Genomic DNA, 17,919 nt, shown 5'->3' with positions numbered 1-17,919 from the left:
ACAACAAATATTTAAAGATACAAATCCAAAAGGCATGGGGATGATAAAACTAAAACCATTAAAACAAGAAGCTAATAATAGTAATGGAGCGAAAGGCGGCTACAGTTATATCAAATTCACTACAAAAGAGTGGAATGTCAGTCTGGACAAGAAGAGGTTCTGTGGAGCAAACTCATCAATATTCAAACCTGAGTCTTTAGAACTAACATTTCTATCTTTTTAATGTATGTATCAACAGAACTTTTCCTCTCTAAGTAAATACTCAGTAAGGAAACTTTTTTATCCCTGAACTGAGACCTTAAGCCCTAACATTTGATCATCCAAGCCCAGTGCCCCCCAAAACAAAATGCTTGAAATTTGTTTACTCTTGGTCCAGACTCCCAGGCTGATTCTCATCCCCATCTTTAGCACTTACACTTCTGCTGATTGTCTTGTGTCATCACGTACAATAGGTTAGAAACTTTTCACTGAACTTATCTCCTCATTAAAGAAGCTGGCTTAGGAAGCCTATAGATGTATTGTTCATAAGAAATTTATCAGCCTAAATGAATTAGGTTTATGCAATCTCAGTTTGTATATCCTAATTAGTACTGCATTTTCAAAGCCTAGTACAATGTCTAGTAAGTACTCAGCAATTTTTTATTAATGAATGAATGGCTACAGAAACATATAATCCAAAATTTCAAAAAACAAAAAGCTTCTTCAGAAGACAGGATATATTATAATTAGGCTAAATCCAAACAATAAACATTCAGTATGTTTTTATTAATTGTCTTAGTCTTAAAAATTCTTCATGATAAAGAAATTCAAAGGCAGCAGGATGTATGTTTATAAACCATACATGGATTTATGTACATAACCATATACATATCCAGGGGTTGCAGTTCTCTGTGTTCTTAGCATTTTTTGATGGAGTTTTAAAATTTTATAAACATAAGCATCATGATCAATAGCCTCAGTTGACCTTCGCTAGAATGAGAAAGATTTTTTCAAAACTCTTAATCACTGACAATGCTAAACTAGACTAAAATGTCGTAAAACAATCCCAATGATTTTTAGGGCCTAAATTGAAAGCATTTAAAGAGATAAATAGCTATGGCATTAAACTGCAAATTGTAATTAAAATGCTATTTTTAAAGAGAATTTCATGCTGGGATTAAATTTTAGATGAAAGAATGTAAGTTTAAGATATGGGTTTTTTAAATGCAGGACATCTTCTAGTCATTTCAGAAGAGCTGAAAAGTTCACCTTATGATTTTCTGTAGGAAGAGATATTTGTAGATCATTTACCTGGATTGTTTCTAACTCAATTTAACTAATATATTTCTATAATCAGGCTGTTTATTTCAAATAGTAGCTGCTCCTAAAACTTTATATAAGAAATAAAATTCATATAAATCAGAACTTATTTTACATTCACCAGGGAAAAAATACCCCAGGGTAAGTCCTTCTATAAAAGAAAAAAATCACTTTTTAATGTGCATTCCAGCATATCTGGATTTTCATGTACTAAGCTTGCTTGAATTACATTTTACTTCTATTTGAGTGAATGAATGATGAACTGAAGTTAAGCTATCTTTTCTGGTATGGGTATTTCTCTTAGGTCTTTCTGTGATTGGGAAAATGAGATGTTAGCTGCAATTATACTTTGTAAGAGTAGAACAAGATTTCCTTTAATTAATATGACATTTTAGGAAACCAAATAATTTTGATACTGTTATTTTGACAAAGTTCCTTCAAGGTAAAGGCTGATTTACCTTGGTAAGTGGTAAGCTTGACTTTAGTCATAATATGCAGTTTTTACCTATAGTTAATTAATATAATTGCTTTAAAAGATTTTTCGCAAGAGTAATTTCATAGCTCTTCACATCCTTGGGCGTCTTAGCCTGTGGTTTTGAATTAAAAAACAAACCCATTTTCAAATAGACATTCATCCAGCCACTCAAATAATTTATTAATCCTAATTTTGGGTGTATGCATACTGGGAATGTTCTCCTGATGCTTTCAATTAAATCTGCAGTTCCTTGCTCTACTTATCCATTTACCTTAATTCTGAGGCATAAATCCAGAAATAATTATTACAAAACATTTGTGGCAAGCTCACTCTTATTTCAGGAATGTTTATAAAATTATAGAAATAAGGTGGTGTCCCTTAAAAAAATAAAAATCAAGAACAAAATATGTTTTTTACCAATTTGAAGTAATTTTTGAGTGACTTCCAATAATACATAAATTGTTCTTATTGCAATACTTAAAAAAAATTGGCTGTGATTATGGTAGAAGCATAGGGTACCAAAAAAGGCAATAATTCAGTAGCTATTATTTAGTATCAGATTTCAAACGTGGACAATGAAATGTTTTCAAATCAGCATTGTCTTGGAAATCTAGCAGATTCATTAACTAACACAAATCCACTTAAAATATTCCCCTGAAAAAATGCTAAACTTCTATATCCATTTGTCACATTTCTTCACTTTAAATTTTAGATATTCTTACTCATAACTGTTTAACCTTCTTTACAAATTCTTAGAGTGTCAAAACTTTTTCAATGCTTGTGAAGTACTGATCTCTATTTTACTTTAGGTCTTCACCGGGATCTTCACAGCAGAAATGGTCCTCAAGATCATTGCCATGGATCCATATTATTATTTCCAAGAGGGCTGGAATATCTTTGATGGAATTATTGTCAGCCTTAGTTTAATGGAGCTTGGCCTGGCAAATGTGGAGGGACTGTCTGTACTGAGATCGTTCAGACTGGTATCTGCATAGACTTTGTTTATATTCTATCTTTCATTGGCAAAATACTTATTTCAAAAATGAATTAATGTGTATAGTTTTTTGTTTTGTTTTGTTTTTGTTTTTGTTTTTGTTTTTGCGGTATGTGGGCCTCTCACTGTTGCGGCCTCTCCCGTCGCGGAGCACAGGCTCCGGACGCGCAGGCCCAGCGGCCATGGCTCACAGGCCCAGCCGCTCCGCGGCATGTGGGATCTTTCTGGGCCAGGGCATGAACACGTGTCCCCTGCATCGGCAGGCGGACTCCCAACCACTGCGCCACCAGGGAAGCCCAATGTGTATAGTTTTTAATAGTTTTTTACCTCAATGATATTTTAAACTTAAACCAGTTATGTGTGATATTCTAAGAAAATATATAAATGTTCTCTTTAAAGCTGAGTGTGACTGTTTATCAAGAATGATGAAAAATGGTTGAAACACTTCATAATAATTAACTATGTAAGGCACATTTAAAAACACACATGTGCTTCTAAAATTATGTTTTAAATTCATTAAAAAATTTTTTTGCTTTAAAGTCTATAAAGAAATATAAATAAAAACTTTATACCCAATTAATCTTATCTTTTTATCAACCTTACTTATATTAGTGGTAACTACTTTAAAGGAATATGTGGGAAAATATTTGATCCCATTAGCACTTTAGACAATGGTATGACAAATTTTTTTGAATTTAGCAAAAAAAATTATTTAAAAATGTGCAAAATTTTATTGGAAATTAAGTAAAATGTATTTTTCAAATTGAAAAGAAGCTTTTCCTTAAGTTTATCAAATTAGTTTTACTTTTATATTATAAATGTCCATTAAAAATATATAACTCATACTTTTAATATTTCTTTTTACTCTCTAAAATATAGTTGGAGGTGACATTAGCTTGCTAAATTCACAAATGTCTGTAATCAAAGTATTAATTTGTTTTCGTGGATATATCTGTTGATGAATCAGAAATGTTTTATCATTTCTGAAATATTTTCTCTCTCTTATATTTGCACTTAAATGATATTATGATTTGATTTACAATTCCAGTATTATTAACACTTTTTTCTGGATTTGAATTTTAGTATAGTTTGAGATTTTACATTCCTCAGAGGTGGGACTACAATATAGTATCATACTGATAAAATGATGTCTAACTAACTTTTTAAATTATATTGTGACTACTACTAAGAGTATATTTTCTCTTGATTACAGCTTCGAGTTTTCAAGCTGGCAAAATCCTGGCCCACCCTGAATATGCTAATTAAGATCATTGGCAATTCAGTGGGGGCTCTAGGTAACCTCACTTTGGTGTTGGCCATCATTGTCTTCATTTTTGCTGTGGTCGGCATGCAGCTCTTTGGTAAGAGCTACAAAGAATGTGTCTGCAAGATATCTAGTGACTGTCAACTCCCACGCTGGCACATGAATGACTTCTTCCACTCCTTCCTGATTGTGTTCCGAGTGCTGTGTGGAGAGTGGATAGAGACCATGTGGGACTGCATGGAGGTTGCTGGCCAAACCATGTGCCTTATTGTTTTCATGTTGGTCATGGTCATTGGAAACCTGGTGGTACGTATGTATTACAAACGCTCATAATTAAGAACAAGATCAGACAGTGGCTAGGAAGGTGGCCTGATGCAGCAGACACATCTGGTTTTATCATCAACAACCTAGACTCAAATACCAGTACTAGCACTCTGAGCATGGGCAAGTTGTTTAACTTCTCTCAGCCTAGAATTCCCCGACTATGAAACTGGAATAACAAAACTGAAATCCTATAGTTTATGTGAGGATTACATGAGGTATACCCGTGACAGTCCAGGGACAAAAATATTAGTTTTTAGTTTTCCTTCTTCAAAAAAAATGTTTTTATCAAGACTAACTTTGTCCTAATATTATTTTTGATGGCCTGAATTATTTTTTATTCTATTATTTTGATGAGATAATGATCTCCAGTAATTCTAAACAAAAAAGACTATTGAAACTGTATTGAAACTGTTCTTTACACATACATAGTTCATATTGTTTGCTTACTCAGAGGCATAAGTTGCATATTACCAAATTTTGAAGACAAATTTCAATGAAATAGTGTATTATATTTTAGCTATGTATTATAATTATCCAAACAACTTGGAAGTATATTCTTCCCTGAATTTGCTTTATTAAAGGAAAATAAATTATTGTGGTTTAAGTTATGCACATGTATAAACACTGACCAGACTTAAAAAACTTACTTTTAGCTCTGACTTAAAAGCACTAATATAGAAGCACAATTTGTATGTTTATGTGTTTTAATGCTTACATTTTTCAATCATGTGTGGTCAGAGTGTTTCTTTATGCTATACTGAACCTTTCCTTTGAGAAGTACATTTCAAATGAGACTGCTTAAAAGAATGTTTGTGGGATACTTGTGGACATGCAATTTTTTTCAGAATAGTAAATAAGGAAGCTCTAGATTCTGAACAAATCTGATATAAAAATAAGGCAACAAACTGGGGTTCTGGCTTAGCATGAGTCTTCCTACCATGTAACTTTTTTTGAAACTCAGTAACTACATTTCAAGCTAAAAATATTCCTATAAAAAAATTTTCTTTTGCATCAGTTATAATGAATTCTATTATTCATATTTTATCAGTTAATTGGTTAATATTTTTTCCCATGTATCCAAATGATACACTGAGATTTCTTCATATTTTCTGCAAAAAAAAAAAAAAAAAAGGAAAAAGAAAAGTAATTTACATTATATGGGTCCAGCCTAAACCCTGGAATAATTTTAGACTTCTCTCCATCTGTTGAACTATTTGGACACATATATTTCAAAGTATACTGACGAGAAATGTGTTAAACCTTTTATAATTTGCCTTTAGTAATTTCTGCTGCTATAAAAGTTTGTGGTCATTGGACAATGGAATTTGTATTTCAAGTATGTCGTTTTAACACATATCCATCAGGCTATTAAATAAATAAATTCATTATTTACACACATGAAGCTAGACATTTCCTAGACAAACTGGTAAAATGCAGTAAAATGACTAAAATGAAAATATCTCTTTTTTTCTCATTGGCCAAAACCACAAAAATGGGATTTTTGTCTTTTCACTGGCAACCCTGAGTAGACACAATTTAAATCTTAGAACCTCCAGTTTCCTGTTGTCCTTCTCGGTTTGAAAGGAAGGGTGCTTGTTTTACCATTTTGCCCTTAGAGCAGGTAGAAGATTTCAGGTTCTTTAAATGGTGTGTGATTAAGACAAGGTTTCTGAAATACAGTAAGCATTCAAGAAGCAGTTGTTGAATTAATTTTAGCAAAGATCTATGAGTTCCCTGTTTAAGCTATTATGTTTATGCATACTTCAATATTAATACAGCAAAATTTTCTTTTTTTCTTTTAGGTTCTGAACCTCTTTCTGGCCTTATTGTTGAGTTCATTTAGCTCAGACAATCTTGCTGCCACTGATGATGATAATGAAATGAATAATCTCCAGATTGCAGTAGGAAGGATGCAAAAGGGAATTGATTATGTGAAAAATAAGATACAGGAGTGTTTCCAAAAAACCTTTTTCAGAAAGCCAAAAGTTATAGAAATCCATGAAGGCAACAAAATAGACAGCTGTGTGTCCAATAATACTGGGATTGAAATAAGCAAAGAGCTTAATTATCTTAAGGATGGGAATGGAACCACCAGTGGTGTAGGTACTGGAAGCAGTGTTGAAAAATATGTAATCGATGAAAATGACTATATGTCATTCATAAATAATCCCAGCCTCACTGTAACAGTGCCAATTGCTGTTGGAGAGTCTGACTTTGAAAACTTAAATACTGAAGAGTTCAGCAGTGAGTCAGAACTAGAAGAAAGCAAAGAGGTAAGAATGCTTTTAAAGTTTTTCTTGCCTTTCCTATAAAAACCATGCACCACAGTTACTTAGTGTTTTTATTGTGCTTATATGCATTATTAAAAAGTGTACTGAAAATCATACATACAGTAATGTTGGAAAATTATGAGATATTCTTTTTTGAGAATTCCATCCATTGAAATTCCAACTTTCCACAGAAAATCATCATTCTGAATAATTAGTATATTCATCTTCTTGATAGTTTGAAAGTCTGATTAAAAAATGTGGCCTTCCAAAAAACAGATTTTATTTAATACATTCTATTCTACATTAGATTATGCTCTTTAGAAAAAATAACAATGAACCATATTTTATTGATCATTGTTAAAGTGTTATCTCCTTACTTTCTATAATATATTAAGTTTTGCTATGGTTATTTTTAATGTGAAAGTTTTGTGTAGTTTTTGTTCTCCTCTAAACCTTTTATTGCCTATGATAAGAGTATTATTCATTTATTAAAATTTTACACATATTAGGAAATTAAAAGTAGTACTGATTACATTTTGCCCAGTCAAGGATGAGCAAATCTATAAGGTCTTCCAGATTAACTTGGAAATAGTAAGAACTATTTAGAAAAACTCTACTTAAGGATTACAGTTAAACTGTAGACTGAAAAGCTGTTCTTACTGTCATATTACTACTTATTTAAAAGAAAAGAAAGGAAATTGTTCCTCCTGTAGGATTAAAATTCATAGGATCCTATGATAGTAGCTTAGTGGTATTAATTCTGCAATTCTGCATTGTGGAAAACAGGATTAAATTTTTTACTATTACTTATTATAGACTTCTGATATACCAGTAGGAAGTTAAGTCTAGCACAGGGTTATAAAAGACAGGTTTTAGCATGAGGGTATAAATATTGACACCATAGGAATCAGACAAATGATGTCTGATTCTGTGAGCATATTTGCATATTTTGGAACCTTCTTTTTTTAGTAATGTGTCAACAGAATTTGTATAAGTAGTAAGTAGCTGACAGTGTCACAACTGATAGCCTCCTGATCCTTTTTTTCAGGCATTTCAGAGCTTCTGAGATATATTATAATGGTAAATTTGAAAATATTTTGAAAAAGGTAAAAATACATACAAAATGAGGTATAACATTCTTTCTCCGAAATTCCACTCAAAGTCTACTTAGAGAGTTCAATTCTAATTTATGTGTTGCTCATTCTGGTCAAATAAGAATTCAATTCTAATTTTATTTTCCATCACTTGACATAAATTTATTTAAGAAAATCATCAATTAATTAACAGGCATTTATTGAGCACTTTTGTGAATTCAGCACTCTGCTGGATACTAAGGGTAAGGAAGAGTTAAAGAAGAGATTCATAACATAACCCCCTTCAGGGAAATCTCAGCATCTTTGAGGAAGCTAATACTAACTCACAAAATTATTAAAAACCTATTAAAAAGTTTAATCCTGTAGGACTGAATACAAGATTATACAAGTATTGAGAGCAGCAAGAACATAGCAAATTGTTAAACAGAAGAGATAAAATTAAAGTAGGCCTCAAAATGTGGGTCAAATACATGAACAGAAAGCAAAAAGCAGAAACTTACTAAACAAAAGCCAGAGTTTAGAGTGAGCTTAGTATTAAGGTGCAGCAGTGAAATAATCAGCATGTATAAAGTATTGGTTGAAAAGACTGGAAAAATACTTATGGGTGAGTAAGGTAGTTTCAGATTATACAGTCTTTGAAGTAAGTCAAGGAGCTTGGAATTGGCTGCATAGTCTATAAGGTGCTATTTGTTCTGAAGCAGGTGAAAAGCAATAGGAAAGTGATGTTTTAGGAAAATTTATTTGATAGCAATAAGTAAAACTGTTTAGAGTGAGAACTGTTATCTTGGGGAATGTGGTAACAATCATTTGATAATAATGAGGTGACAGAATTCTGGGCTAGGGTAATAAGTATGGGAACTGAGACTAACTGGCTTTTGACCAACCTAGTAAAGAATCTGAGAAATTGGGAAAATGGTGATGCAACTGTCTGAAATGGCCTTTTTAAGAAGGTTACCAGGTTTATGGGGGAAGAGAAAGAATTCAATTGGGACATACTGAATTAGAAGTGGGATATAGTGAGAACGAGAGACTGAATGAGCAGTCAGGGTTTAAAAATAGATTTAATAACGCAGATTTCATAATTATCTGATTCCTTGAAAATAGAGGAGTTCCCCAAAGAAGTAATTACAAAGAGAAAATAAGGGAAGACTAGGGACAAGACTAGCTTGGGGTCAAGAAGAGATAGAAAAGCCAAAGAGGTAGAGAAACATTTGCTATGTTAACATCATAGGTTTCATCTCACTGCACTCATGGAAATGATATATCTTAATTTCTTTTTACCAAAAAGTTGGTTTCCAGAATACTTCAAAAACTCACTTTGTTATAGAGCAGAAACTAACACAACATTGTAAAGCAGTTATACTCCAATAAAGATGTTAAAAAAAAAAACCTCTATGATGTCCACAGATATTTCAAATTATTGCTTTAGGAGAATACTACCTCATTGTCATGTCTTTTTTTTAATGACTAAAAAATCATAAATTTGGAACAATGAGATACAATGTCTTCATTTTCAAGTCCTTGAAAACATTTTATTATCTGAACAAAAATTCTTTATTGGGTGATTTTTTTTTTATAATCATCTGTCCTCTTCCAAGCTAGTTTTGGATACATGGAATCCAATTACAGAATGTAATAAAATTGTTTAAAGTGTACAGATATATTAGAGGGAAAATACTTAAAAGTAAATATAAAATTTAAAGTTTTATAACGCTAGGATAAAATTTCAAATTATTTTGCACAGTAAAATTAAATTCAGCAATAAGTTTTATGTGGATGATTTTTTAAATTAGTACCAGAAAAACCTTGAAAGAATAATAGGGCAATTCTCACGTATGGTCACACAAAGTTTAAAAGTACAGTTGACCCTTGAACAACACAGGAGTTAGGGGTGTCAACCCTACATCCAGTTGAAAATCCAGGTATAATTTACAGTTGCCCCTCCACATACATGATTTTGTATCTGCACTCCCACATCTGCAAATTCAGCCAACTGAGGATCCTGTAGTACTGTAGTATTTACTATTGAAAAAAATCTGTGTGTAAGTGGACCTGCACAGTTCAAACCTGTTTCATCCAAGGGTCAACTGTACACTGTTTTCAAAAATAAAAGTAAAAATCAGCATTATAGAATAGATTTAAATAAATTCCAGCAAAGTTCAGTTTTGATCTGAAATTTCTGAAAACTGCTGGCATTGAACACAGGTCACATGTCAGATTCACATTTATGTTGGCTGGGTTGTTCTTTTTTATTAGCTATTGCACACACACACTCACACACACACACACACACACAAAAATTAAAAAGAACGTATCCATAAAGTGGCATATTGGTTCGCGCTTCTTAGTTTTTTGAACACAAGTAGAAAAAGAACATTGGGCTGTGCTTTGGGGGACACAAAATATCCTTTCTCTTTGCTGACAAAGTGAAAAATCATACAAGTTAAACCTAACAGAACGATACATTTCAAAAGAAGAAAGAAAGGAAGAAAGAAAAGAAAAAAAAATTTGCAACACATTTCTGCTTTAAGAAGAGGCAGTAAATTAATCATTAATTTAGATAGTATTTGAAAACTCTACCTGCTCTATTCCTTCCATTCATTTTCAAAATATCTAGCTATACCACAGTTGGGGAGAAATGATCTCTAGAAGTTTTTAGAGATATAAATATGAATTACTGTTATTATATTATGTAATACATATTTTATATATGTGTATCTATTATATGCACCAGTAACATAAACAGACTGGTATGGAAACGAACATAAAGTTTTGCATGAAAAAAATTTTAAGGAAATTGAAGGCATGGATTTCAAAATAGTGATCCTTTTATTTTGTAAAAACTTGGAATTATACATACCTTGTGACAAGATATAATGTAGAATTTTGTTTTTATATAAACATGATTTCTTGACATTTTTATATAATTATGGATTTTTTACAATTTAGTTCTTAAAAGGTTTCATTGTCTTCCCAGGTGAAGGATATAGAATAAATGCTCTTAAGAAGCATATTTGAAGTTGAATTCCAAAGCTCAATCTAGGAATATCATACTGTGACCTTCACTGCTTACCATTCTTACTTCTCACAGGGGTAAAATCAAGCTGGAGCCTTCAAGAATGAAACTCTGGTGTTTTTTAACCAGCCAGAGGCTCGTGCCACCACTTTTACCCAGGTTACCCAAGCAAGTTGTACACGTACAATCACTTTCTAAATAAATTTTGACTGGCCTGCATGCTACTCAGCTACGTTCCTTCCCCTGCCATGGCAAGGAAGTGCTAGACGTGCCCAGCTGCTCTCTGCTGAATCGTGTGACACATCACAGCATGGTCAGGCAAGACGGGCAGTCCCAACACCATATTTGATTCTGTTAATGATTTTCCAGTTTAGTCTGTTTAGGCTTTTAAAAGCAATAATTGCATGCTCTATAGGATTTATATCTATTTTAAAACATGATAGAAATGTTTAAAGTTCAAAATAGTTAAGAACTTGAGAGGATGCATTTTTTTTGCTTTTATTTCATTAAAATAAGACCACAACTTTTTGTTGTTGTTGATTCAGCCCTTATAAGTAAACTGTATTACCAAAATGAGCCTCACAGGGTTTGTTTGATAGTGTTGCCATTTTCAGATCATTATATTCAGATCTGTGAATATAATTTTCAACCCATCCAATTCATGTGCTCCAGATAGAAATGTTTGCTTTCATGTTTTGGGGGAAAGCCTCCATTAAAAAAAAAAAAAAGAGTAAGGTTATCATGAGATTTTGGATATGAAGGGCCATAGTCTGTATACATTTGGGCACCACATATCTTGGATTTTCATGTAGTTTGGGGAAGTTGTTAAGTCATGTGTCTGCCAAACCCTAAGTGATCACTGTAATTAAAAAATTAAAAGCATCATGATACAGGGTAGGAAAAGTTCATTGCATCTTAATATTAAGTAATTGGTTCAGTGTACCCATTTTGTAAAATTTCCCTGATCTACATTAATTTCTCCCTAAATGTTCTACCCAAAACTGAGCAGGCAAAAAAGAGACTTGGAAAATTTCCTACTTTGGATTATTAATTATTGATTATAGGTTTATGAGGAGTAAAGGTTATCTCCAAAAATTGCTGTAGGTTTGTGGATGAAATAAATCTTTAGTTTATTCTCTTGACTCAACTTTCTCCTGTTACTGGAATCACAGCCAGAGTGAGTGTTCCTGTTTGTTTTTGGGCACACCACACGGCTTGTGGGATCTTAGTTCCCTGACCAGGGATCAAAGCCGGGTCCACAGCAGTGAAAGCCTGAGTCTTAACCACTGGACCGCCAGGGAATTCCCCAGAGTGAGTGTTCTTGAAGGCAAATTAAAAAGCAAAAGTGAAAAGTTCATGAGTATTAGCAGTTTTCAAGGCTTTTGGTGAAAAAAAAAAAAACCTAATTAGAGCTTGGGGTTTGTCTGTAGGTTTAATTTATATATTCTCTCTTCTTCTTTAGGGATAACTGAGAATTAGCTGTAAAATGAAACAAATTCAGACATAAAATTATAAATAAAATTTTTTTTTAAATACAGCCCCTGGTGATTTATGTAATTTTACTTAAAATGACTTTTTAGTTTTAGGAGTAAAAGAAGATTATTAGTCATTGAAGAAAATCTGATTATTTTTTCTTCACAAGCAGGGCAGAATTAAATGGTACTGGAAAATTATCTTTTACACCATGTTTATAACAGGATTCCCTCTTTTTCAAAGCCAATATGGAAACTTTGAAAATGATGCTTGACTAAGGTCCCAAGCACGTACCCTTCTAGAAAAGGCCCTGTGCTCCATTTTCAGAATCTGGAGAGCAATGGGAGAATACCTCTAGCTTCCCATTTCTGTTACGTTCTCAGTGTCTTCCAAATGCTCTCTGAGAAACTGAATGTGACACAACTCTTTCAGAGGCACAGATGGGAGTGTGAATAGCCATTTTAAACCTATCTCGACCTTTAGAGAATGGTTTTGATGCTTCAGTGTACTTCTGCTGAAATAAAAATTAAGGCAAGTTTAGATGAAAATTTTTGTATTATCTTCTTAACATAAACCAGCTTTTTCTTTTGCCTGCTGAATGTCCTTTTACCTTATTCTTCAACTACCATATAATTATTGTCAGTTTCCTATATTATGTTTATAGTAAGGCTCTTTTAAAATAAAAGGTGCATCAGGGGTGTTACACATTTAAAATATGTTAAGGCCAAACTAAATAGAGATGGTTTATATTTTTAACCATTCAATAAGTGGTCCAGAAAAAAAAGAGCTATTGGTTTTAGTCGTGTTCTTCCTGCCTTGGATATGCAGCCCAGTGACCTCACTGTGTGGCTACCTGCCCTTCAAATGAAATATAAGTCAAGATATGGGTATGCATATCCAAAAGATCAGACTAAGGCCCTGATAGATTGTGTAACCAAAACATTTTCTTCTTTTATTTTCAAGACAAAACCCAGAAGTTTTGAAAGAAATGGCTAGATTTTAAAGGCAGTCTGTAATGGCTGAATCTTTTATTTTTGCCTTTTGAATCAATAGCAGTTTGTGAGTCAAACATTTGACAGCTGACTGAAAATAAATGAAATGTGAGCGCATTTCAGTGGAAGTAGGCCAGTTGCTAACATTCTCTTCCATTTCTGAAAGTTAAATTTCACTATTTAATTGGATAAAAATTGAGCAATATTCGCCATAAGGGGGGATTTCTATATAAGTTCATGTTATCGGGGGAAAATGGCCTTTTTGGGTGCTGATTCTGTCATTTCTTACAAGTGGTATTTGCAGCTAACCTTGAAAACTTCACATTCAGGTACCATGTCTTTGAGAACATGGTTCTTGGACCAGCGTGCGGCTTCCACAGCATTGCGCCGGGCTTCTGCTACAGCCAGGCATGCTTCCTGTGGCTGAATTAGGCCTGGAGAATGTTGCATCTTCAAATCTGCTTTCCAGTGTGCATTTGTAGAGCATAAGTCATCATCCCTCTGTAGACTCAGTAGTTTCTACAAGGGATGGAAGAATCTAGCCTTAAGTGCCATAAAATATTGGACGGATAGGGAGAAAACAGTACAAGAAAACAAGTGATGAGCTTGTACTATGTGGTTTTATATGGAAGCTTTCTACTGTTATGCCTATATACCTGATTACATTTTTATAACTACTTCAGAACAAGTATTAATTTTAGTTATTTAGTATAGTCATCAAGTTCCTTAATGTGGAAAATTTCATTTCAGGTTTCTTTTTTTTTTATCATTTTAGTAGCACAGCTATGGCAATTTAAAGAAAGTAAGTTATTCTTTGTATTTATCATCAGTCACCTGCTTTTAAATCAGTTATGTGTTTTTAAATAAAATTTGGAAGTCATTTTGGTATGGCTATGATAAAATGTATGACAAACTACCCTCTACCAGAATATGAATGCCAAAGTGTTGAACTTAATTAGAAATGTTTAGATTACAAAGATAGTATTATATCCATGTATAGAATTTTAAATGCTTAAGTAGTATTCTAGGATATAAATTTCAAAATTTAAAAATACAGCAGTAAAATTCTTTATGTTTCCAGTGACTAAAGCTTATAAGGCAGTATATCTTAATTGATAAGTTGTTGTAACTTAATAAGAACACAGTCTAAGCTTTAATTTATAAATGTAGGTAAATTCACAACTTTAAAACGTTTATGTAGTTGATACAATATTTTTATAACTTCATAGGATAAAGTATATGTACTTTCTTATGACAAAAATGTGGCCTATGAAGATTACACCATGAATAAGCCTGACTCTCCAACTAGCAGGAATTAACTTTATGCCAACTTTCATAGGAAAAGGAGCCTCCCACAAAACACTTTTAGTGGCAGCAACACTAGCCTACCAACTATTTTTTAAACCTTGGTTCACCAAGTCTCTGTCTAAACATTCCTCAAGGAGTTTTGCAGAGCATAAGGTTAATGAGCTTATCCTTAGAATCAGAAAAACTCCTCGATAACAGTGAAGCAATTCTGCATGTAAAATGGGTTCTGCTCATTTGAGAAGAGCAGAATACATGCAGAGTTTTTTTCCTTGTCTGTTTTCAAAAGACATGCTATGCTTCATAACGCCAGGCAGATAGAGGTAAACTAACTCACACACGGACCCCCTCTGCTTTACAATGTACATTACCTCCACAGCCATTTAGAAAATTGAAATTATTTGTATTTTAACATACTAAACACATTCACAAAAGTTTACAATCTAAAGACAGTACCAATAACAAAGACACATCCAGAGGTCAATACTTGGTAAACAGTGGATACAACTGTCATTCAGATTAATGGCTACCATTACTTGTGCTGTGAAGGATTTGCTTTCAATATTTGTATTTAAATATAAGACACTTGTGTAATACATGGCAGAGAATTATAATGCAAAAAATTGGACATTTCACAACTGTATTAACAGAGGTAAAATAAGAAGTGAAGGGTGAGTATGTTTTCTAAAGTTTTCAAATGGAAAAGTATATGTGTATTTGCGTGTGTATACATATATACTTATTACTTTCTTCCTTCAGATTTCTTTATTGAATGTCTGCCAATATTTTAGAGAAACATTTTGGAAGTATGTGTTTTTATCACTAAAATATCATTAATAATTCCTATTCATTAAGAAAATGCATTTTCTAATACAATTAAACAGACTTCTGTAAAGGCCACAATTGAGTTACATATCAAAATGAAGAGGTCAAATTATCTAAACACTATAATTCTCTCTATAAGAGTAATAACAAAATGCATTCAATCATTCATTTATTCATTTTTCATAAATTCAACATAACCATTTAGTGTCTATTCTATGCTTGGATCTTTTGGTGTATAGATGTATATTTGTGTATGTGTGTACGTTTTAATATATATGTATATATATACATAAATATACAATTTTATGTATATATATAATTTATATATATATATTTATAAGAATATTTGGTCAAGCAAAGAAGTATTATGGGCAAAACGTTCTATAAAATTTAGCATGGAGAAATCATAAGAAAGAAAGGCTTCATGGAAAAGGTGGATCGTGACCAGGCTCAGAAGAAATTATTCAGCTTGGATTGGCCAAGAGGAAGAAGAAATATGAAGCTTTTTATAACTAACCTCAAAATAATTTGGATTCTTAATGGTTTTATTTAAACAGTGGATATTATTGCTGCCACTCATCAAATGTCAGAGTGTCCAACCCATAAACTACCAATGAAATTGGAAGGGAAGAATTAGCTAGTATTTTCTTGGTTATACCAGAAGCTGCTGCAATTCTATCCAGCAGTAGCTTTCCTGGGATTTTCTTAAAAGAATAAAGATATTCTGGCTGTAAGAAGCAGAAAAATCCTGAGAGAAGAAAATATGTCTTGACCTTCCACCTCTCCAAAAAGTAGAGGATTTTAATGGTAAAATTTCTTGTACTCTAATGATCCTAAGAACCATCGGCCATAATCGATGGCCTAGTCTCTCTTTAGCATACTCCAGACTAGGAGATATTTTATTATAGAATTATATTTTGATTTAGGGTAACTATCATAATATATTTAATTGGACATGGTTAACGTCACCCTCAAAGTAATACCACAGAAAATATCGTCTGGATACTAGTCTTCCATGTTCACATTATAAAGTATTAAACTACATTTGCATGGTGATTTCAAAACATCAAGAATTTTGAGCCAAATTTCCTCCAATATGACTGATGCTTAGGGAGTTATCCAGGTATTTTTCAGTAACGCATTAACTCTTTCAGAGGGTTAGGGCAGAGTAACCCTATCACTCAGCTACTAAAGTTAATGGGGCCTTTGAAACCATTAACATGTCCATGTTCTTTCATTCTAAAAGTTTTACATTCCCTGGGTTGTGCTGTATGTCATGTCTTTGCATCACTTTTCATAAAGCATTGCACATCCATAATGTCTTCCCAAGTGTTATCAGAGTACTTATTAGATATTTATCCTTGCAACACTAAAGTGGCTCTTCCTAGTCATGTGGCATGTCACAATAATTTTTTTAAAGGAAAAATTCACAGCCTGATCACATGCTGAATTCGGAATATGCTCCTAATGAAAGTCTATACAGATTTTGAACAATGTCATTTATGAAGAAATTTCCATTTCGTTTAGAATTCTTTGGCAAGTATTGAATTCATTTAAGCAGTTCAAAAAAGGGAGAGAAAGAGAAAGAGAGATCTATCATTTTTCTGCTAGTAAAGTAAAAAGAAAATTATGTAAGCCAGAGAAAAATATAGCTCAAAGTTGAACTATAATGACTGTGACTAATGTTAATGTGCCACTCTTCCTTTCTAAAATTACAGAAACATGGACAGTAGTTACAGACAACTGGTAATGTTCTTTGCCCTCTGAAAATTTCCATTGAAGAGTGGAAATTACAATTTGATTTGAAGCATTTTAATTAATATAATCAATAGTGAATGTCAGCATACCAAACTTTTATCAAACTATTCTTGATTTGGCCTGAGTGTTGATGTATTAAATTATTTTCATATGCATCCATAGACAAATAGAGATCATAAACAAGTTAATCAGTAAAATCACTCCCTTCCAAATCACCCACATTGAATGTTGTCTAACCATTTTTTGTCTGAATCAACTTAGTAGTTACATCGTTTTAAACAATAGGACTTCAAGTATGTTAAATTATTAGTACATAATTATCAGTACTGTTAACAGAGTCAAATGCTATCACTACCACCATCATTTTTTCACACCATCACAGAGCATTTCCAAATTAGCTGAATAAAAGGGGAGAAAAATCACATCTTTTCAATGGGGTTTTGTTTCCAGAAATTAAATGCAACCAGCTCATCTGAAGGAAGTACAGTTGATGTTGCTCTGCCCCGAGAAGGTGAACAAGCTGAAACTGAACCCGAGGAAGACCTTAAGCCAGAAGCTTGTTTTACTGAAGGTAAACAAGCTCTAATATGGTTAAATGCAATCTCCCTTCTTTCCTTACAGAGACTAAATATACCTCATTTGAAAGAAATATTTCAAAGAAATGGTGAAGGCATATTTATCTTTGTTTTCCTCTTTTCTTCCAAAAAGTTAATTTATCTGTATTTCCTGTTTATACTATAGCAGCTACTGTGCCTGGACAATTAAGATAATTTGACACGTCCTTTTTTTCATCCTCCAGAATGTGGAGAAGTGAACCCTAGAAGATAAAT

General features: G+C 32.7%; 1 protein-coding gene across 1 annotated transcript in view; it reads left to right on the top strand.

The window, feature by feature from the left end:
* The window catches only part of LOC307057516 (sodium channel protein type 3 subunit alpha-like), a gene marked incomplete at both ends in the record, with an annotated part of 77,946 nt that overhangs the window by 37,377 nt on the left and 22,650 nt on the right, over nt 1-17,919 (top strand). Inside the window, 4 exon segments of the mRNA XM_079710700.1 lie at nt 2,584-2,757; nt 3,982-4,338; nt 6,159-6,629; nt 17,540-17,660. Of these exon segments, the coding sequence (XP_079566826.1) occupies nt 2,584-2,757; nt 3,982-4,338; nt 6,159-6,629; nt 17,540-17,660 (1,123 nt within the window).

The sequence above is a fragment of the Hyperoodon ampullatus genome, assembly GCF_949752795.1.
Source record: "Hyperoodon ampullatus genome assembly, chromosome: 8".
Taxonomy (NCBI): domain Eukaryota; kingdom Metazoa; phylum Chordata; class Mammalia; order Artiodactyla; family Ziphiidae; genus Hyperoodon; species Hyperoodon ampullatus.
This window is presented reverse-complemented; position numbering and strand designations above follow the sequence as displayed.